We start from the raw sequence: 22,677 nt of genomic DNA on the forward strand, positions 1-22,677 counted from the left end.
ACTCCAACAATCATTACAATATTAAGCAAAGATCATTTTTTTATTTAAATATATTAAAACTAATTTTTTTTATTAGTAATGTACATTTATTAGAACTTAATTTTGACAAATTAAAAACAATTTTCATGATTGGAGAATTCTCAGAATAGCATTGTAATAGCATGTTATTGATGTTGCTGGCTTTGATGAAACATTGGCATAACTGTCTTTTTAGATGTACATCGTGTGGTTTGTATTGTTTTGATGGTCTTTTGTGCTATTGGACCTAGTGCCTGGAATAAAGAAAATAGTATAAGGTGTTTGATGACAAGTTCCACTAATGACATAAAAGAACTGTATCTCTTTTTTGTAAGAGGTGAAAATGAGGAGTTTAGATGCAAAAAACTCTAAATGCCGTTATATATTTTCTTCTAAAATTTGCATTGGGCTTCGACTTGCTTGGGCTCAGAAAAGTTACTTTAATATTGACGAACAAGTTATTTTTATTGCATTTAAAGTGAAATACCATTTAAAGGACTCTTCAAATATTCTATTATTTTAGTAGTCAAAGGTTAAAGTGAGTAGTAAAGGTTTGTGCCTGACACTTTAAAAAATAAACCTACTCTGGAAAATATTTGCATTGGGGCTAGTTTTCACATTTTCGCCACACTATATCGATCACACACACACACACACACACACACACACACACACACACACACACACACACACACACAAAGGTAAACAAACACAAACTTCGTTAATCCCACGTTGTGCACATCATCATATCACTGTCATTTCACGCGAGCGTCACACAACTCCGTGAGCGTCAACTTTTCCTTCAGTGTCACTAACCTGCAAGTCGTCTCTCTCTGACACTTTTCCACAGTAAATCCCAGGCTTTGGTCGTGGATTCTCGGAGCTGCTCGCTGAAAGATCGTCTGAGTGTCAGTGTGAGAGACTTTCGTTTCGCTGTCATCGTCAGTCCGCGCTCATAATAATCAATCAGCGACTCGCGCGCGAACTCCGGTTAAATCTCCAAGACCGCTTCTTCACTTGCCCCGCAGCCACAGACCGCACTTAGGAACTTTTCCGAAGAATAGAAGCATATCGAAAGAAATGAATAATGTGGTAATAATCTCCCGAATAATCCAGTTTGAGGCACGCTTTTGGAGAGAGAGACGCGCGCACTCGCTGTCTGCAGCCGCCGTGTGTTTCACTACAGATGTGGGTTTGTTTGAAGTTTCTCCTCCAACTCGTAACATACGACCACTCTCTCTCTCTCTCTCTCTCTCTCTCTCTCTCTCTCTCTCTCTCTCTCTCTCTCTCTCTCTCTCTCTCTCTCTCTCTCTCACACACACACACACACACACACACACACACAGACACACACACACATTCTCTCTCAATCATCACTCTCACCGCTGCAGGACTTCATTTTACAGCTCACCGTCAAACCTCAGCAAAAAAACTATAATTATTCACAGCAAAAAAGCTAACGAATAAATAATAAAATAACATAACGAACAACAATTTAACTTTATTGGTGAGATATACAATTAATGATTTACGGGTCATTTGTTATAATGTTATAAATACAGCAATTTAATAACAATAAACTGAATACACCAACATGAACAATTTGCCTATGATTATTTTTTTATATCCTTTATTTAGCCTGGATGAGTTCCACTGAGATTTATTAGTGAGATAATAGCAGTACATGAAGTTGCCACAAAACAAAATAATCACACAAAACAGTTACTTTGTAAAGTTCATTTATAAACTAATTTCGAGAGGATCACGTGCTTATGATTGCTTGAAGACGGCCCCGCATTATTCAATTTATAATTCGCCAATCAGACAATTCCTTATGCCGAGTTCAGACTGCATGATTTTCAAAGTAGTCGTGTCACAGATGTTTTCACACTGCTTGACTATCTGGGCTTGCATTTCGTCGCTGCTTTGTTTACACTGCAAGATGGATCGGCGACAAGGACTTTCACATTGCATGACTTTACTATAGGAAGAATCGCCGACAACTTTGTCCAAACTACGTCTCACAGCCAAAAACACCTAGTATATCTTTTATTATTAACTACATAATGAGAAAGAAGCCTTTAATGGGGTAGAAAATGTACATATTGCTCACCTGCGTTTAAAGGGAATTAGCCATTTCTCCTTAACATTGATATAAACTAATTTCTTTCTGTATGAAACATCAAACAGACACGGTTGCTCCTGAGTCCTGTCAAACTTTCACTAGTTTTTTTACACCATTTCGTGGGTCCAAATAAACCGAAAAAGAGCGCTTTTAACTTTCCCCCCAGCCTCCTGCTGGCCTGCAGCAGGTATACACAGTCTATGGTATACACACACGGATACACAAGTGAATGCTGCTCTCTCATTGGCTGTAGGCGATCGCCGATGTTATTTTTAGTCAAAACTCAATTCACACAGCATGATTTGAATCGCCGACAGCTCCAGATATTAAGCATGTTAAATATCTCACAGGCATCGGCGACTCATCTGCGATTCTCTCAGATCGCGTTTTTGATAGTTCATACTGTGTGATTGTCACTCACGTGCACGAGCACCGATTTGCCTGTGATTTCAGGCATTTGTCTGCGATTTCTCAAAACCTGTAGGGGAGCCAAAATCGGGGCTAAAATCACACAGTCTGAACTAGGCATAAGCCACTATAAATACCCTAAATTCCATATAACAGCCATCTTTGTTTGAAAGAATCCCCCTTCCACCCCTCCTCCTACTTTCCTAGATTGGTGGCACGGAGGCTCAGTGGTTAGCACTGTTGCCTTACAGCAAGACCGTCATGGTTCTAGTCCTTACCAAGCCAGCCGACGTTTCTGTGCAGAGTTGACACGTTTTCCCCGTGCTCACGTGGATTTCCCCCCGGTTCCCCGGTTTCCTCCCACTGTCCAAAAACATGCAACTTAAGACAATTGACTAATCCAAATCGGCACCATAGACATGCTCCTATTAAGTAGTTATCTCTTAAGAGCAATCACTATGTGTTCAATAGTTGCTACAGTAGGGGAGTTCTCGAGATCTACCTGAGCTCAAACTCCCTTCTCGCCTTGCAACAGGTGGGAGCCCCAGGCTCGAGGATCTTATGAGCTCAGGGCTCTCTCCCGGGACAGCATGCCAAACAAGCTTTATAATCAATCATCAGCTATGTGTGAACTCTTGAAAAATAAGATGAAGCAAATTAAGCATGCCAAGACTCAAATTGAGCAGATCATACTAAAAATGTACGAATGAGATTGTAAGAATTAATGTGAATTAGCCATTAAATCAAAAAGTTAGGAACTGCAGGGAGATTATGTTGAATACAGTGACAACTCAAATTTCAATTTACACTCAAAAAAATAACTCATTGGATGAACTCAATTTAATTGAGGGCAGGATTTCTATCCAATACATTTGTTTAGCACCGACTACAAAACAACTATTTACACAAATAAATGCCACTAAGTTGGTCCAACATGATTTTATCAAATTAAAGTTTAAATACATTTGTATTTTTATTTAACTTATTTTTTATTAAACCAAAGGTCTGACAATATCATTATGTGTCGTGCATTTCAAAGTCTCTTAGTTTTATTTATTTGAAGTTTTCCTAAACTAACCATGAGTTACATGTTGATCGAAACTGAGACTGATCTCAAAACTAAATTTAGGACAGTTGCAGTATTGGTCATTGAGCAAAGCAAAAAACTGCATTTTTACTTATTAAGCTGCCAACACCCCTAAAATGGGTGCTTCTGCAAGTTGATAACCTCAAAACTCAAAGCGTAACATGAAAATCTTCAAACTAAAGTGAAGATTCTATTTCTAAGATTACTTTTATTGTCAACATTTTACTCTTTTAATTCAATCCCATGCAAAGCATTCTGAAAACTACAAATCCTCTAACCAGGTAGTTTGACCAATTCAATTCCTTCATGTTGACCCAACAAAAATTGCTTAAGTAACTTAATGTTTTAAAAATTTAAGTGGACTGAACATAAAACAAACTGTCTAAAAAAATTACAAGAATTGTGTTTTCAGCTGATTGTAGTTTGAACAAGCAGCAGTAATTATTTTTTGAGTGTACAGTTTGCAGATCATTCCAAGCCCATAAGCAACAAAAGGAGAAAATATTGTTTCCAAATTGGAACTTTTAATCAAATACCTGACTAAGATCGGGTACAGTAACAAAACAAAACAAAAATATTTGATATAGAAGGCATCTTACTAGAAGTGCCTCAGCAACAAACAAAACACTATTTCTTTTGAATAAACAATTTTCAAATTATAATAATAAACAGGAACAATATAATATACGGCATGCCTACTCTTAAACAGAAACACGATCAGATTTTAAAGCACAGCCAAACCTAACGCTAAATTTAGGGTGAATAGATTCTGATAATAATATGAGTTGAATTAAACATGGTCAGACTATTTCTCCATTAGACTATACCTTTTCCCATCACCTTTTCCACCCAAGAAATTCTCAGTTTGGATCATTTCTTCACATTACAGACAGAAACGCTGTCACACAAAGCACTTTCCTCTCTGTTATGAGGATGATGCCATGCTGAGAGCAAAATGGAGCCCGCAGAGGCCCGTAATTAAATAAGCCGTCAGTGTTCACCGTATGTCTGCCCTTCCTCAGCATGAAACTCTTTACCTATAATCAGGTCCTCTGTGCCTCTAAAAACCAAAAAGAAAATGTGAAAAAGAGCATTAGGAAAAGCCAACCCAGGCTCATTGGAAATACGTGCCTTGGCTTACATTTTTGCATAAGGTAAAATACATTGCTTCGGGTATGTTTGGTTGCACGTTTCAGATAAAAAAATACAAGTTTATTTTTTTTAAGATACATTACTTAGGGTACATTTGGTTATGCGTTTCAGCTACATGTACTTTTTGTGCATGTCTAGAAGGTTGGGCTTTCGCACAAATGACCTAGCGAACCGCTAACCTAAACCCTTAACTAAACTAAGCCAATAGCGTTTTCAAAAACAAGCATGAGAAAATAAAGTGCACTGTGACCATTTAGTTTTACCTTTATTTTACATTGCTTTCATCTGTTTTCTGTAATCTTTCCTTACCAGACTTGAAACTAAAGCAATCAGTACATATGACAAGAACAACACTGCACCGTGAACTGACCATGCCAGAAAAGTTGTCCATATGGAGAAAGTCAGGTGAGGCAAGTATTTGATTACAAATAATAGACACAGTTAAGTTATTTTGTGGAATTTATGTGGTGTTGTGCAAAGACCTGCACAAAAATAACCCTTAATTTGTCGATGTTATGTCACTGTACATATCATTAGTGTGAAAAGAAACCGAAGTTGTTGGTGTCACACTGCCATGTAGCTTTCATGTTACCTAGAAACTGCAAATGTATTTTTAAGTGCAGTTTTACAGTGTTACTTTACAGTTTACAGTAAGTACAGTTTCACAAAAAAGTAGGCTGAAACATGTATTTTTAATCAGCCTGAATTGAAAAATGTTCTGTTGGTAGATGTATCAACACCTGTAGGAGCCTCCCAAGACTCCTATCATCCGAACAACTAAAGACGGAAATGTGCTGAAGAATGTCGATACAGTGTCATCTATTGGTCAAATTTACAATTTACAAATATTTTATGACAGACTGCTTCCCAAAAAGACTCAGTTTAAAATTGTTTCTGAAGGATAGGTCAGTGCCTACACTTTTTGCTCGAACTTCATACCAAACACTAAAGAATACACAAGTCATGTCACTCACAGTTTTGAACAGGGCTAAAATGTAACGGTCAAAATGGCAAATAAAGCCCCGCCTACTAGTACAGGAGCCAATCAACAATCACAATAGACTGACAATTCTATTGGGGAGAAACTCAGACCAGACATGTGCTTTTACGACAGTTTTTTGTGGTCAACAAACACACTAGATTCTCAGCGAATACTTGCTTCACAGACATAAGAAATGCATATAAATAAAGTTTTAAATCTGTACTTTTAAATGAACCAAGTGCACTTAAAAACAAAAGTTTTTCGGTTTTGTAATCTTTATGAAACAAACGCAAGGTACAGCAACTACTCAAACGCCTACAAACTTGTAAACAAAGAGTTGCTGTCATTTCTGGAGGAGATTTGCCTTTAAGATCAAGCTGTGAATTACTTTAAAAAAAGCAGAGCGAACTGACCAAGCATTATCCACAGGATGATAATCTGTAGAATGGCCATAAATAAGGTTGGTGATCTCGTTACTTTCGAGTGCGCATGCGCATTAGCTTAGGCAACCTGAAAATATGCAGATTTTGTTTGATTCGGACGTTTGTATGATACCGTTGTTGTTTCATTTCATTGGTGATTCCAAATATGTATTGTAATTGTAAGCTTGGCAAGCAGTTTTATGTTTCCCCATTTCCCCATTCATTTAGTCAGGTAGTAGAGTAGCCTTTATCAAGGTGAGTGTTATTGCGCATGAGCTGTAGTTAGTAATGGAGTCATCTGATGGGAAAGAACACGCGGCTCATCTGCTGTGCCTCAGCTTACGTGTCAAAGGTCAGAGGTCAGGGCCAAACATTTCCCCTCTTGCAGGATCTGCACTGGAATGCCTGGCGTGGCGATATGACTGTCTGACCACTGAAAGAAAGACTAGGAATTGGTTGGATTTGGTTGCTCTGTTAAACATAATTTGGGAAATATTTGAAAAAGAAAAAAATGAAAAACAGGCTAATAATTCTGACTTCAACTTTACATATTTTAAAGGGAAAATTAAAATAATTTTTTAAAAATATATAATAATTTAATTGTTAGCCCTAAAATTCGTGTTTTTTTTTTTCATTCAATTTTTTTTGAAAAAGTTTCTTATCAAAAACTTGCTAAGTTTGTTTAAACAGAGTAAAGAGCATATTTTCAAATATACCCATTAATATTTGATATTTTGGAGAAAATCTTATTTATTTTACTTGGGCTGGAACAAAATCAGTTTTTATGTTTTTTTAAAACAATTTTTAGAGTCAAAATTATTAGCCACCTGATTATGACTAAATTATATTATTATGGTATTAAATTATTAATTTGGCGACGAAGTGGTGCAGTAGGTAGTGCGGTCACCTCACAGCAAGAAGGTCGCTGGTTCGAGCCTCGGCTGGGTCAGTTGGCGTTTCTGTGTTTCTGAGTTTGCATGTTCTCCCTGTGTTGGCCTTAAAAAATACTCCAAATTTCACTAATAATTTTAACAGCAACTGCATAATACTGTATAATATAGAAAGTAAATATGTATAACAGACTTTTACATTACACAAATACAAAAGAATGCTTTTTAACTAGCCTTCCACTCCGGGTCTGCATGCTTCTAAAGCTCTCAAGATAACACCACCTAAATGATGACCTGCAGCTTTCTATTCTCAGCTTCATTTGTCCAACACATAGACTGCTGTCCGTTTAATAGCGCAGACTCAGGTCGTGTCTGTCCACCTCAGCAACTGTCTCTCTTCATCAGTGCTCCAGCTGCCTGATCTGAGCCCTTGATCTCCTGTCTGTCAGCAGCTGAGAGACCCGTCACTTTAAACTTCAGCACAGCCTTTCCATTACAAAACCAGTCTACAGAGCAAAAACACCAAACAAGTGGTCAGCACAACCTTGATAAGCCAAGGCAGAAGCGGCTTCCTCTGCTGTCATGTTGCATTTCAAGCAGTCTACAGTTGAGATTTACTTATTCGACCCCCAAGAGATCTACAAATCTACAATTTTCTTTACAAGATCTGCAGTTTTTCAATTAAAAATCTGTTAATTCTATTATTTTTTACTCACTCAAAAAACTTAAAAAGTTATCACAAATACTGGGAGATGGAATTGCAATTGCCGAATAAACTCTGACATAGCAAAGATAACACCCACATGACTAATCAGCTGTTTACATTAAGCTTACCTTATTAACTGTTGGTTACTAGGTTACCAATACTAATCAGCCACTCTAAAAACTTGATGGAAATGCATCTGAAGCCCCAGTCAGATCACACCAAGTTGTCACGATTTCGGGATTCGTAAACGACAAATGAGCATCTTGATACAATATTCAATCGTTTCTTCTCGTGTAATGTGGCATAGGTCATGACAAATGATACATGTGACACCTCACGACACCATCGCAGAAAGTCTAGCATGTTTATTTTTTTCTCGTTCCTGACAATGAGTTCCATCACGTGGGTGGTACTTTGCAATAGGAGCACATAATTTCTCCGTTATCTCAGCAGGTGCTGCCGTTAATGCGCTGGTCAGGTAATCAAAAAATAGGCTGCATATTTACTTATGGGTGGGTCACAGGTGGATAAGATCAATCATTAGCCCCTTTTACACAGTGATACCGATACAGTAATTTCCGGAACGACTTTACCAGTATATTAAAAAAAGCGCTGTTCACACATCCATTCCAAAATACAGGTAAATTCTGACATCATTAACCAGAAATGAGCACTAAATTGCTGCGCTTGTATTTGTAAACATTTGACTACATAACAAACTCTGGATGGTAAGTTCTGGGAAAAACTTTGATAAAAACATATAAAGAAACACTTTCATGTGTCAAGATGTATATATGTGTGTGGTAGCGCTCACTGGCTGCTTCACGTGCACATGCGTGAAGCGACTGAAGCAGAGCTTGAAGGTTAAAAAACAGCAGTTTATCATAAGCATTTTAACAATATTTTTTTTCCATAGTTGGCATTAAGAAGGAACATGGGAATGTTATCTGACTAACATTTAGCAGCTAACTGTGTGTGGAAAAATAATAAAAGGCTTTTATTTTCATTTTCAGTGCGGATGTGAATCAGTCTGAATATTCTGATTGACTGGAGTAGACGTCTCACGTTCTAAGCATAAACATGCTCTTTCCGGCAATCTTCCTTCTGCGTTTACACAGCGCATCATTCCAGCAATTTAACAGTAATGTTATAACTTCTCTTTCTGGAAAATTGCCGGAACAAATTTACCGGTATTGTTAAAAAGGGCCCATTCACACATGATCCCTTTCCAGAAAATTGCCAGCAAGGTTTGTATGTGTGAAAGCGGCTTTTGGTTATGCAAACTTGAACTACCTTTTCTAAAATATTAAGGTGTTTAAGCAGTTTTATCAGACAGACTGGCAAAAATATGCAGACATCTTCATTCTCAGCAAGTTTCTGAGTTCTCTCAGCCTTCCAAAAGAATTTGTTCTTCCAAGGTAATCTAGGAACATGTTCAGGGCTGCATATACATTGCAAAAGCATTTCTTGCTTATTCAAATTTGTCATTAATAGTGAAAACAGTTTAATATAGGCTTCTCTGAACCTGTAAATATTTCACTTTAATTTTATTTAGGTTAGTCTATTATTTTATTTAACAAACCAGTACAATCTCCTGGCAATTTGTGCTTTGGCGCATATAACAGACTTGTTTTGAAGCACATCACCTCAGATGTTATTTGTTATTCTAGTTTATCTAATAGATAACTAACCAACAAAAAATACATTTAAAATTAGGATACAAATGATTCCAAACGAAATTCGTTTCAAAGCATTATTTTTTCCAAGAAAAATATATGAATTATATTTTTGTTTGTGCCCCTCCACTACTTAACTATACGGGTGGATGATTTGTTTCGCTTTGAGAAAAAGAAGGATTTAAAGAACACTTCACTGTGACAGCTTTAAAAAAAAACTCAGTTATATATTTACAAATTTTTTTAATGTCATTATTTTAAAGATTATGTCTTGAGCATCTGATTTTTCTTGTTGCTGATGAGCTTTCATTTTCTCCTCACTCGCGGCAAGTTCATGTGTGTTTTATAAGCAACCCATAGCAAAAAAATATACATTTAGATTACAAAGAAAATATCTTAATATTAAAAAGGAATCATAAGTTTGATCCTATCCATGCCATTAAAAATGCCCTTAAATAATGTGGTTATTAGGTGTCTGCACGCATTAGTGTTTATTGAGATAAAAATAAGATTAAAAAAACTGAAATTGGGATTAGAAATATTGTTATAAAAACACTTGTGACTGCTTTGGGAAGTAACGCTTGTCGTAGACATCACAAGATGACTGATCATGAAGGAACGTGTGGTATTGCACATTTGTTACCCACGACAAGTCAAGATCTTATCAAGAAAAAATTGGTACCACTTTATTTTGATGGTCCATTTGATTATTTCTGTACTGTCAGCTTAATATCTGTTGATATGCACCTTTAACAGATATTTAACTAATTATAAGAAACTTTGCAAGTACGTCAACGTACACTAACCCCAACCAAACAGCCTATAATCTGAGAATTAGTTAGCATGTAGATGCAATGTAACTAAAATTGAACATTCAGAACAAAACAGACCAAAAAAAAAAAAAGATAATCTGACATAGTGACTTTAGTAATTGACAATAAAAATTGTGTGATTTGACCGGGGCTCAATTTGCAATGTTTTTGTGAATTTTGAAAAATTTGTTAAAATGGAAACCAATGGAGTCAATTTTGATGGTCACTTTTATCTATAAACTTCATATCCTTAAAATCGCACTTATTTATAAACTTTTCATATTAGTTTACCATTGCTTTCACTGAAATGAAACAACCGGAAAGCACTGAATCATAACTGGATACATTTGCAACGGTTCCAAACGTCTCATTAAATAAACTGATTTCTAAGATTAAACCCGAAATGGATACTGTGAAAGAAATACACCAGCCCAGATGTGAATCTACGAGTGCTTATGTGAAGTAATTAGTTTCACAGAATTACAGCGCAAGCCCTCAACGTTTGCCAGCGAGAATATGAATGTGGTACAGATGGTTGAGCTTCAGCGTCAAGAAAAACCCAATGGGACTTCGGCCAGGCAGCACATTTTGCACAGTAGCCAAGTTGGTGTCTCTGCATTCTCAACCAGCGTCAAGCTACGCAATTGAAACCACATGGACTTTTCAGATTGCCGAAATTCCTCGTTTAAAAATATTTGAGCCTCTTTAACGCAAACCTTCAGACGCTGTCTGGTCCTGTGCTCGGTAATGGGGTCAAGCGGGTCATGTTCCTGATCAAAGCCTTTGACAGGAAGCCCTGCGCTCATGGCTCTGCGCTATCATTCCTTCTGCATTGAAGATTCCTGCATCTTTTTGGTTGATATCGAGGAGGAGATTATTCTGGCTAGACTTTAGGAGGACACGCAGAGGAAGCAGTGACGTAAGCTGCAGTCACAATGTGAATGACTCTCCACACAAATCCACTGGGGTTGCTTGTTTTGGCAAAACCCCCATCAAACTCTTATCCACTCTCTAAGCAGACCCTATAGTCTGCACGTGTGTGAATATAACACATTTTACTCTCTAAGTGATGTATAGGCAAATGAAGCTCTTGAGTAAAATCCAGTAAATCAAGTATTAATGGTAATTTTTTCATTATTTTTCTCATTATTTTCATACCAGATACATTGTTAAAGGTAATTAATAAGCTACTTGCACATCATTTTTTGAGTCTCTAACAGTATTAAGGTTTATAATACTGTATTATTTTATATTCATATTATATATATTATTTAATATCTTATTAAATAGGCAGACACAGTGACTCAGTGGTTAGCACTGTCGCCTCACAACAAGAAGGTTGCTGGTTTGAGTCCTGGCTGAGTAATTTCTGTATGGAGTTTGCATGTTTTCCCCGTGTTGGCCTGGGTTTCCTCTGGGTGCTCCTGGTTTCCCCCACAGTCCATAGACATGCGCTATGGGTGAATTAAATAAACTAAATTGGCCATAATGTATGTGTGAATGAGTGTGTATGGATGTTTCCCAGTACTAGGTTGCAGTTGAAAGGGAATCCACTGTGTAAATCATTTGCTGGATAAGTTGGTGGTTCATTCTGCTGTGGCGACCCCTGATGAATAAAGGGACTAAGTCGAAGGAAAATGAATGAATGAATATTATTCAGTAATAAAGTAGCACTTTAATGTGTGCATGTTGTACACTTGTCTATGACCTCAATGGATTGAACATACTGTATTCGTTTATTCAAATGTAACATTGAATCAATTATGAACAAAGACAATATTTGGCTATTCTATTTCTATTAATTTCTGTTCAATTTAAAGTCTACATAAACTGGAAGTTGCTAAGGCATTTATTTCAGCTTGTTGATTTACTTCAAACTGAAACAGATTATTAAGTAGGGGGCAGGACTTTCTCTGCAGCATCATTCCCTCATACCTAAATAACGATAAGAGAGGGGTGGTTAAGAATATCGTGGCTGAAGTTGTCAAACTGACATCAACAGATAAGAATCGCCACTGCAAACAAAGAAGCAAATGATCAGACGTTAATTGAAGAATAACCAAAACAATTGTTCAGTGGATTCACTTGCATGGATGAATCTATCCCCTAAATAATAACAATATGTGCTAGCTAAATAAACATCATAAATTTTAATTTCACATGGACTTTAAATTGTACTTTTTAACCCAATGGTTGGGTTTGTGCATATTTTTTAGAATGCAAGAACCTAACCAGAAAAATGCAGGGCCTCAGACACAAGCCTATATTACATCATCACCATATAACTTTAATGACAAATTTTTGTTTTGGCTAGGACTGGGCGACATGGCACAAATACAATCTCAATAATAATTTTCCATATTGAACAATAACAATATATATTTCAATATGAGTTGTTAATGATTCCATATTTAAAAGAGTATCACAACAATGACTGAAGCCACAAAAATGCTAAAATTATTAAATGGCATAACATATTTTTGGCTGATACCTTTTCGATGGCCAAAAATTCAGAACATTTCTAATTTCAACACATTTTTAGATTCCCATTGTTGCACATTTCTGCTATGCGATTGGCTATTAGAGCATTATAGAGTAGAAACGTCCAGATCCTATTATTGTTATTGACAAATTTTATCACGATTCCATATAATATTGTTTATCGGCTCAGTCCTGGTTTTGGACAAAATTCATTTGAAATGACGTCACTTCAGAGTGTTCTTTGATTTAGCTTGAGCTGCACTGGTGCTTTAAGTTTTGTACACATGTAGAACAATCAAACAAAATGAAAATAAAAAATAGACAACAATTCGAAAAAATAGCAGAGCTCACAACTAAAACTAAAGCAACTCATATGAATGATATTGATGAAATCACTTATTTTTTCAAAACATATCAGATTTTTTTCTGTTGATAAACACTAAAAACATCTACAACCAATGAGAAATCCTTCCTACTTGTAAGAATTTCAATATTTAAAGTGGACGATGACAAACCTGCAGAGCACACACTTAAAATGAACCAAATAATATTACGAATTGGTTTGGTTTTGGTGTGAATGAGTCTTTAATCTATACTCAATGCTCTGCGATAGTTCCCACACACGTACTAATAAAATATGTATTCACCAGCAAGAGGTTTCATTTAATCTGCACTATGAATTATACATGAAACCGCATCTTGATCTTCTCTTGCACCTCTTGTTTGTTTGGCTTCAAGCCCGGCGAATTGAGCTCCAGACTGACCACTGAGCTGGAATGAGAAAAGGCCCAGATGTTGGGAAGCTGGGCTCCGATTTGGCCGTGAGGTCCCAGGCCAGGCTCCAGGAATTCTCCGGGGGGATCACGCTTCCCAGCTTAATGCATTCAAGGCGAGCAATTCTTCCCCCAACCATCCTTCTGCTCCCACTCACACATACGCACACCCGTCTTATGTATGCGCTATAAATTTTCTGAGCAAATATTCCCAAGCCGGGCCAGCAGTTTTCCAGAGAAAATCACAAATGTAATGTATATCTACTTTTAGACTGAGGGCTGGAGGGGGAGGAGAGCCTTAAAGCAATAGTTCACTCGAGTGAAAGTGATTCATTGTGGTAAACATCATCAGGTCATTGCTTTACAATCACGAGGTCAGATGTACACTGTAAGAACCGATTAGTTGACTTCATTTAAAAAAGAGAGTAAACTCATTGCCTTATAAGTATTAAGTAAACAAAATATGTGCATAATTGTAAAAGTTCAATGGGTTTACTGAGCTTTTAAAAGTATAATCAACTTGTTGCTTTTAAGGCAATGAATTTACTCACTTTTTACAGTGTAAATTATTAAATCACTGTCCCAATTCATGCAATTGAGTGACTGTGGTTGTGCTAGGAATAACACATTGGTCAATACTATTTTTGTGGTATACAATATTTGCAGTGCTTTCAACTTTTCCAAAATGACACTAGTTTGCTGCTTCTTAAAAAATGATAATATGATAGAAGTTACAATATCTGGAATTGCTTAATACTGTAGATTATTTGCATGCTAGCTGTAAGTTAGCCTGAGATATAGAGCCACATTTGCTAGATTGTGTTGAACAAACAAAGCAAATAAACAGAATTAACGAACACACAACTGCATGAATTAAACATTCCAACACAAACAGCCAGTAAACAGTGACAGAATCAACAGTAATTATAATATTTTGCTAGACAAATGGTTTAACGTCTCATCTGAAAGAGGGTGCTCACTGAGCAGTATAGAGTCACCATCAATATACTGGGGCATTAAGACCCACTCAAACCGCAGGTTGAGCACCCCCTGCTGGCCTAACTAACAACCACTTCCGGCAGCAACCTTTCCCATGTGGTCACCATCCAAGTGAACAAGACTAATAAGTAGGAGTGTAATGATACATCATAATATCAAGAAATCACAAAATAAATACGCACCTATCGCTGATGTAAATGACAAGATCCACAATATTGAGCTTGTTTTATCAAGCCGTTATCTTACTGTATTTATAAAGTATCAGTGGCGGATTTAGGCATGGGCAATATGGGCAGTACAGGGAAACGGTGTAAAAAAAAAGAGCCTCAGTAAAAGCTTTGAGATACACTTTACTTTAAGCAAGATCAATAATTTACAGTGGTAATCCCAGAATAAAGACATAAGAGGCCATTCACATTTGGCGCCTTTTGCACGTGCAAGTTTGTTGTCCTCTGTGTGCAACCAAAACAGGGCTGATGAAAGCAAACTGACACATGCGCACAGGAATGCCTCGCGCGCTGTTCTGCTCCCCGTATGAATGCCGGTTGTTTACATGCACGCAAATAAAATACACGCCGCTTATGCACTGTAAAACCAGAGTAACTTTTATGCAGAGGTGTCAGCAAACAGCGAGTTTTGCAGGTCGACAAAACTAAAGGTATAATATGACGATAATCTTATTTTGACTAAACAAAGCTATGAAGCAGAATGTAATGTAAATGTAAATGTAATGTGTATTTATTGTGTATGGCCATACACCCAAAGCGCTTCACAATCATGAGGGGGGTCTCTCCACACTACTACCAGTGTGCAGCATCCACTTTGATGATGCGACGGCAGCCACAGGACAACGGCGCCAGTGCGCTCACCACACACCAGCTATAGGTGGAGTGGAGAGACAATGATCGAGCCAATTCGGTTGAAGGGGATGATTGGGAGGCCATGAACGTAAGGGCCGATAGAGGGACTTTGGCCAGGACACCGGGGTTACACCCCTGCTCTTTCACGAGAAGTGCCTTGGGATTTTTAATGACCGCAGAGAGTCAGGACCTCGGTTTAACGTCTCATCCGAAAGACGGCGCCCACTGACAGTATAGTGTCCCCTTCACTTTTACTGGGGCATTAGGACTCACACAGACCACGGGTTGAGCGCCCCCTGCTGGCCTCACTAACACCACTTCCAACAGCAACCTAGTGTTCCCTAGTGGTCTCCCATCCAGGTACTAACCAGGCTCAGCCCTGCTTAGCTTCAGTGAGTAACCGGTCTTGGGCTGCAGGGTGATATGGCTGTGGCATATCACCCTGCAGGCAACGGAGGAAAGGAATAAGGGAGGTAAGACTTAACATTAATTCTAGGCCATGAGTCGGGTCTACAACAACAGATAGTTACATAAAACATATTTTTTTGTATTCTATAGAAATGTCATTAATTTTCAGGCAAAAAAAATTTCATATCGCTCCAGTTGTGTCTTTAAATCGTTTTTCAGTTACATTTACGATTGATTTCTGTTATTTACTCTGGTTTACTTTAATGGGCTAAATGATGATATAATTCATGACTTTGCAGTAAAAAAAGGCAAGGAAGGTGGGGGGGTTGTATATGGGGCTGTATATAAACCGCCACTGTAAAGTATGATCCGCCAACAATGCCAAATTTGTTTATTTATAGTATGTAACATAATGACATGTTAGTGACAATAAATATAACTGAATCAGACAACCGAAGGAAAGTAACACATTTTACTTTAACATTACTGCACAACCCAGGCTCATTGTGGAAATGTAGTCCCGCAGACGTTTCTGGAGACCGCGGAATACGTCCCGGCGGGTACGTACGGCTGCAGTTTTTGTTTCCGCGAATCCGCAAGAGGCCGCTATTGTGCGCACCTCAGACGCCTCTCGCGAGCAAGTTCGCGCCAGCGCTGTTCTCGCATGAACCCGCCGAAGGCCGCTGTCCGACTGACCGGATGATTGACTGCGCGACCGGCCAATCGGCCGACTCGCCCTCCTCCTTCCCTAACCCCCCCCAATTTTACCAATCGACCTGGCCGCCCGCCCGCTCGCTTCCCTAAACCCGAGCAACAGTTCACAAAAGCCGTCCAAAAAAAATAAAAGCCCTGATTTTTTTTTTATTCCACCGCGTTTTCGGATTTTGCCGCGTTCTCACCCTGTCACGAAACTCGTTCACTTAATTTTTGGGATTCTGTTTTTGTCTTACCTGATTGCTGGAACCGCTCTTCCCTGGACTCGAAACCGGTCGCTGTGCTCACCCCTCTCCGCATCTCGAGCCTGCCGACGTACACGCTGAGCTGAGTGGACAAACGGGTTGTAGCGGGGAAGCCCTCCACAAGTAGGTAAGGCAAGCGCGAAAGAGAACAGTGTCACACCGCCTCGCAGCGTTCGCTTGAAAAAAATTAACGCAGCCGTACGTACCCCCCGGGACATATTCCGCTGTCTCCAGAAACGTCCGCGGGACTACGTTTTCAGAATGAGCTTGGGTTGTTACTGCATGGTCAGATATTTGCGACTGAATGAATAAACAAATAACTGAACGGAAGCCATTCAAATTCAGAATAATATTTAGCCAAATGTAAGCATTAACAGAATGAACAAATAAAATGAACATGAGTAATTTAATGACCTAAAGAATAAAAATTAAATTAACTGTATATTAAAGTATTTTAAGACACAGCATGTTACATAGTGGACAAATGTAGACCAGGACACAAAGAATTACACACACATGTCATGAAGGAGCTGAGGGCTCTGTGAACGCTATTGTTTCACTGTTGCAAAATAACAGTATGACAAAGCATGTAATGCTGTCAAGTCAGAATCTGTTAGGACTCAACCAACCACAGAAATCCATGGGAAAACATTTACAGTCACACACACACACACCACTTGGCTTCTATTAGCAGAGAGGAGATTATAACACACACACATATGTATACACACACACAGTGCCCTCTTACCCAATTTGCATGTGCGCAGGCTGTGATTTGCGCAGAGGAACACACTGTAAGTGCAAATTCCCATTTAATGGAAATGACTTGAGCTGCTTACTGGCTGAATGCAAAAATAAGTGGTTACCATCTGATTTCAGACAACATCTGAATTGATTTAAATCAAACAGATGACAACTGTACAGCTCAATCCGACCCAACACAAAGCCAAACAAGAAACAAGCAATAAAACGAGCAAATCCAATGTTCTTCTTTCTTTGCAGCTGACTAAATAGATTCTCTTAGTGAAGCAAGATTAAACCTTACTTTAGATGTAAAACATTTCTGACTACAGATGTGTCGTTCATCAACAAAGTAATAAATCAATACGACAGCATTTTTACAAAAGAAACAGAAGGCAATTCAGACAAGCTGCTTGGCAAAGCTCGGAAGCTCAACTGAAAGTCTGTTTATTCTCTCTCGTTCGTTGCCTTTTTGATTACTAGGCCAAATTGTTTAATAAGCATTTAACCACAAGAAAGCCCTCATATCCCACAGGGACACAGCGGGATTATATAACTGTGCAGGCATGAGACTTAAGAGAGGCAAGGTGTTTAGATAGTAGTGCATGAAGTATCCTGCTCTGCAATCTGCTCTTCTTGTATCACTACATTGAGTGCGTTGAGCCAAGTTGTTTATATTACCGAGTAAGCAAGAATGTCCTTAAAATTAAACACTGCAACCTATTAATAGTAACAGAAAAGGGAAAATGACTGAAAATGCTGACTTCAGCTTTATGTCTTCATATTTTAAAGGGATTGTTCATGCAGATATAAAAGTTTGCTGTTGATTTACTTATTTATTATGCCATATAGGTTGTAGCTGAAGGTGAAACCTTGCTGATTCATAATAGATAAAGCAAGTCAATTGCTACAAGCATTTTAAGAGTTAAAAAACATATAATGGTATAACACGAAATACTTTCAGATGTTTTATGAAGTGAAAAGATCAGTCTGTGCAAGAAACTAAACACTATTTGTAACAGTTTTCCCTGGTAAACTATCCTTTTAAGTTTTTAACTTGTAAATTTCACTAATTTCCTTACGAAATTACAAGACAAAGTAGTCACACCTGTCATCAAGGCTTTAATACTGTAGAAAAACGTTTAAAATGCTGATTTATTTGTTGCTTTTTGTTGTTGTTGTTTTGAAACTTACTAATGTTTTACGCACCATTGCTTTTTTCATTATTACAAATTATTTACATATTTTAAAGCAATGCTTAAAAAACACTGCTGTATTTATTATTTCTTTAAACAAGACAATATTTTTGACATAGCACTTCTACTACCTCTTTTATTACAAACATTTAGATATTTGGACTAGGAACAAGACAACAAAAATCTGAAGCCACTGAAGTGAGTTATGATATGGGGATGGTTATTTGGCTATTTGGTTTTTAAATTTGGCCAGGATGCCGGGGTTAAACCCCTACTCTTTTTTGAAGGGCGTTTTTAATGACCACAGAGAGTCAAGACCTCGGTTTAACATCTCATCCAAAAGATGTAGCTCACTGAGCAGTATAGAGCCCCCATCAATATACTGGGGCATTTGGACCCACACGGACTGCAAGCGCCCCCTGCTGGTCTCACTAACACCATTTCTGGCATCAACCTAGTTTTCCCATGTGATCCACCATCCAAGTGAATAATCAGAATAACTAGGGCTAGATTCTCAATATTAAACTTGTTTTATTAAGCAGTCATATAACTATGTTATAAAGTATAATCCACCAAAAGTCTTTGTGTACTACATTGCATAATAATGTATATGTGACCACGAAATGTAACTGAATCAGATACACAATATTTATATATATTTTAAAGCAATGACTAAAAACTGCTGTATTTCCTATTTTCAATTATTAGTATTTTATTATTCAATTACTATTATTAAATTATTTTATATTTTAATTTCCTTCATTAATGTTCAAAACATTCATTAAAAAAATAAATTTCTTGTACATCAAATCAGCAAATTAGACTGATTTCTGTAGGATCATGACTAGAAATTTTAGGGAAAATTTCACTTTGCCATCACAGTGAATTGCAATTTTAAGCATTAAAAAGTCGGCGATTCATTCTGCTGAGGCGACCCCTGAATACTAAAGAGGTTAAGCCGAAAGGAAAATGTATGAATGAAGGGTATTAAAAAGTTATTTAATATCTTTGTTGTGATCGCCAGCAGTGTTTTCTCCGCAGGAGATTACAACCACTATTTCAACAAACTACAACCCCCAGAACTCTTTGCGCCCATCAACTCCTGCAACAGCTGACAATAATCCCACAATAATCTCACACAGACACAGCTGTAGCTCATGATGGACTGAAATATTAACGAATTGTTTTTCCTTGTTTGTTTTCCCGTGTTTTTGATTCTTGACTTGTTCCCGTTTTGATTCTTGGCCGCCTAGCCTGACCTCTCACCTGTATTTTGACTAGTGGTGGGCAAAGTGAGGCTTAATGAAACACTGAAACTGTCGTAGCAAATGTGTCAAAGCTTCGAAACGTTTCAAAACTCGTCTCTACACTGACATCTAGTGGTCATTTTTTAGGTATTGCTCTGGAAAAGCTTCAGCAAAAAAAAAAAAAAAAAACAGTATTAAACCCCATGTTGAAGAGTTGAGGTTTCAAGTGATTTAGTTGAGATATGAGAGTCCCTGACTAGCATGCTGAGATAATGGGTTCAAATCCAGTGAAATGCACCTGTAGATGTTGGTTTTTAAATGCTCTGCTTTGTTTTGTTTTTGTTTTAACATTGGTCTGACATCTGAATGAAAACTGTGAATAAATATGTCTTTTTTTTGGTCATAGAAAGGAAACAATAATAAACTACATCAAGTCATAATCATAGAGTATTTGTACAAGTCGGGATTCAAACTCGAGCCGTTTGCTGGACAGTTACTCCATGCACACACACAGTCCGCTAGGCTATTTGAGATAGATATGTTTCCGAACCTGTTAGTCAACCACAGATTCGCTAGGTCTCAAAACGCTTCTGAAATGGCTGATTCATTGAATCGCTTTAGTCAGGTGACCTGGTGTTTCGAAACACTATAGTCATGTAACATGGGTGTTTCGAATCACCTTAGTCATGAGACCTGAGTGTTTCAGATAATGCTTCAGTGCAGTGTTTCAAATCCCTTCGGGATCTCAACACTATGTCGAAACATCAGTTTCAAGTCAGCCATCCCTAATCCCTAAAACCATGTTTATTGGAGTACCTTTTTTCTATTGTTTTTCTGCTATTTTTTACCAATGCCTGTACGACCTTGCTTTTAATAAACTGCATTTGAATCCACACATCTGTTTTCAGGATCTGCTTCGTAACAATCCTAATATTATATATTATCCCCACCAAAATCTAAATGTATAAGCAAGATTTCACAGTCAATTAATCTATGTATTCGGCATTTTCCATTTCAGTTCTGACAAGAATTTAAACCCCAAACACTCACAAAGAGTTCACTTCATTTAAAGAAACAAAACAAAGCTCAAAGAACAGAAAAGAAAATGTCCAACAGCTTCGATAGTCTTTGGATGTTTATACATCCTGGGATTTGCAGAGCACTCCATGTAATTGCTGGGGGTTGCAGAGGTGACAAGTCCTGTACAATGGGGCCTGATCCAAATTAGTGACCGTTCAATCCCTGCAAGACACCTCCTATTGAGAGGACATCACAGTCTGGCAAGCATGAGTTAATTAAATTATAAGAGAATTATTGAGGCAGATTCCTTACCGCAAGAACCTGCATTGGAGCAGTAAGGGCAAATTAAAATGTTACATTCTGGAAATTGCTTTATAAACACAAAGGCATGGTGAGCAGGCAACCAAAACAACCCATCAATCCTCATGCAAAAACAATCACAGGATTTATAAAACTATCAGGACCAAAAAAGAGCAATTCCAAAAGGATAGAATTCCAAAGTGCCAGTGCCAACAATAGAAGTACACAGGAAACCACTAGCCATTTTCCATCTTTCCACATGTGGAATATTTCATGGCAGTGTGGCTCTCTTTACTGCACAGCCTGCCAGGCCACATGACGAGCTGCCTGTAAATTTAACTCATGATGTCATTCATTTTGCAGGAGCAATAAGATCACATAATAACATAATCGCATAGGCCTACCCTCAAATGTGAAGTGAAAGACCGTACTGACTGGAAGCTTACAGACAGGTAAGTTTTCAAATAAACAAGTGGTTCACAGGCCCCATGTACTCAGGGCGAGATTTACCCAAGTCACACCCACCCATCATGTAATTTACACACGGAACAATGGAACAATGGTAGTCCGGAGGCGTTTACAACAGAAGATAACTTTTCAGAAAAAAACTCTCTAAACAAAATTGATTGCTAGCCGGATTTTGTTCATCAGTTCTTCTTTTTTTTTTTGCTTGATGCTTGAAATTTGCTTGAACAATTTCAGAGACTGAAAACTTGACAAAATCTAATCATTAAAAATCCAGAATAACTCAATCTAGGCAGAACATTCACTTTTGTTAATAACTCTAAACTGTAAAAAGAGGAAACATCACCATTCAAAAAAAGAAACGATGCGTCTGAAATCGCGTACTTCCATATAGTACTCTAAAATCATTATACGAGCCGAGTAGTATGTCCGAATTCATAGAATTCGAAAATCTGTATGCGAGAAGTACTCGGGTGGCTTACTAATTTCGTCAAGATTCTGGAGTGATTCAACCAACCAACAAACCAATGAACCAACTTACAAATCACCCAATGAACCAACCAATCAACCAACCAACCAACCTACAAATCAACCAACCAACCAACAAACCAACCAGCCAACCAACAAACCAACAGACCAACGAACCAACCGACAAATCAACCAATAAACTAACCAACCAACCAACCAACCAACCAACCAACCAACCAACAAATCCACCAACCAACCAACAAACCAACCTACAAATCAACCAACCAACCTACATATCAACCAACCAACAAACCAACCAACCAGCCAACATACAAATCAACCAATAAACTAACCAACCAACCAACCAACCAACCAACAAACCAACCAATAAACTAACCAACCAACCAACCAACAAACCAACCAATAAACTAACCAACCAACCAACCAACCAACCAACCAACCAACAAACCAACCAATAAACT

At 37.8% G+C, this 22,677-nt stretch overlaps 1 protein-coding gene and 1 long non-coding RNA gene across 5 annotated transcripts in view; one reads left to right on the forward strand and one right to left on the reverse strand.

Moving 5' to 3' along the window:
• stard13b (StAR related lipid transfer domain containing 13b) overlaps window positions 1–22,677 on the reverse strand; it is a 173,797-nt gene that overhangs the window by 77,810 nt on the left and 73,310 nt on the right. The window contains exon 1 of one of the 4 annotated variants that reach the window (XM_005157640.6): window positions 835–1,218. The exons of the other annotated variants lie outside the window; for them this stretch is intronic. Coding sequence (XP_005157697.1) covers window positions 835–958 — 124 coding nt within the window. The 5' untranslated portion in view covers window positions 959–1,218. Of the gene's footprint in view, window positions 1–834; window positions 1,219–22,677 lie in introns of those variants that run through there. 4 annotated transcript variants of the gene reach the window in all.
• LOC141377875 (uncharacterized) lies at window positions 765–15,048 on the forward strand. The gene is made up of 3 exons (XR_012390972.1): window positions 765–1,206; window positions 5,103–5,195; window positions 13,498–15,048. It is a non-coding gene; the product is annotated as an uncharacterized lncRNA (long non-coding RNA).

The sequence above is a fragment of the Danio rerio genome, chromosome 15, assembly GCF_049306965.1.
Source record: "Danio rerio strain Tuebingen ecotype United States chromosome 15, GRCz12tu, whole genome shotgun sequence".
NCBI classification, from domain to species: domain Eukaryota; kingdom Metazoa; phylum Chordata; class Actinopteri; order Cypriniformes; family Danionidae; genus Danio; species Danio rerio.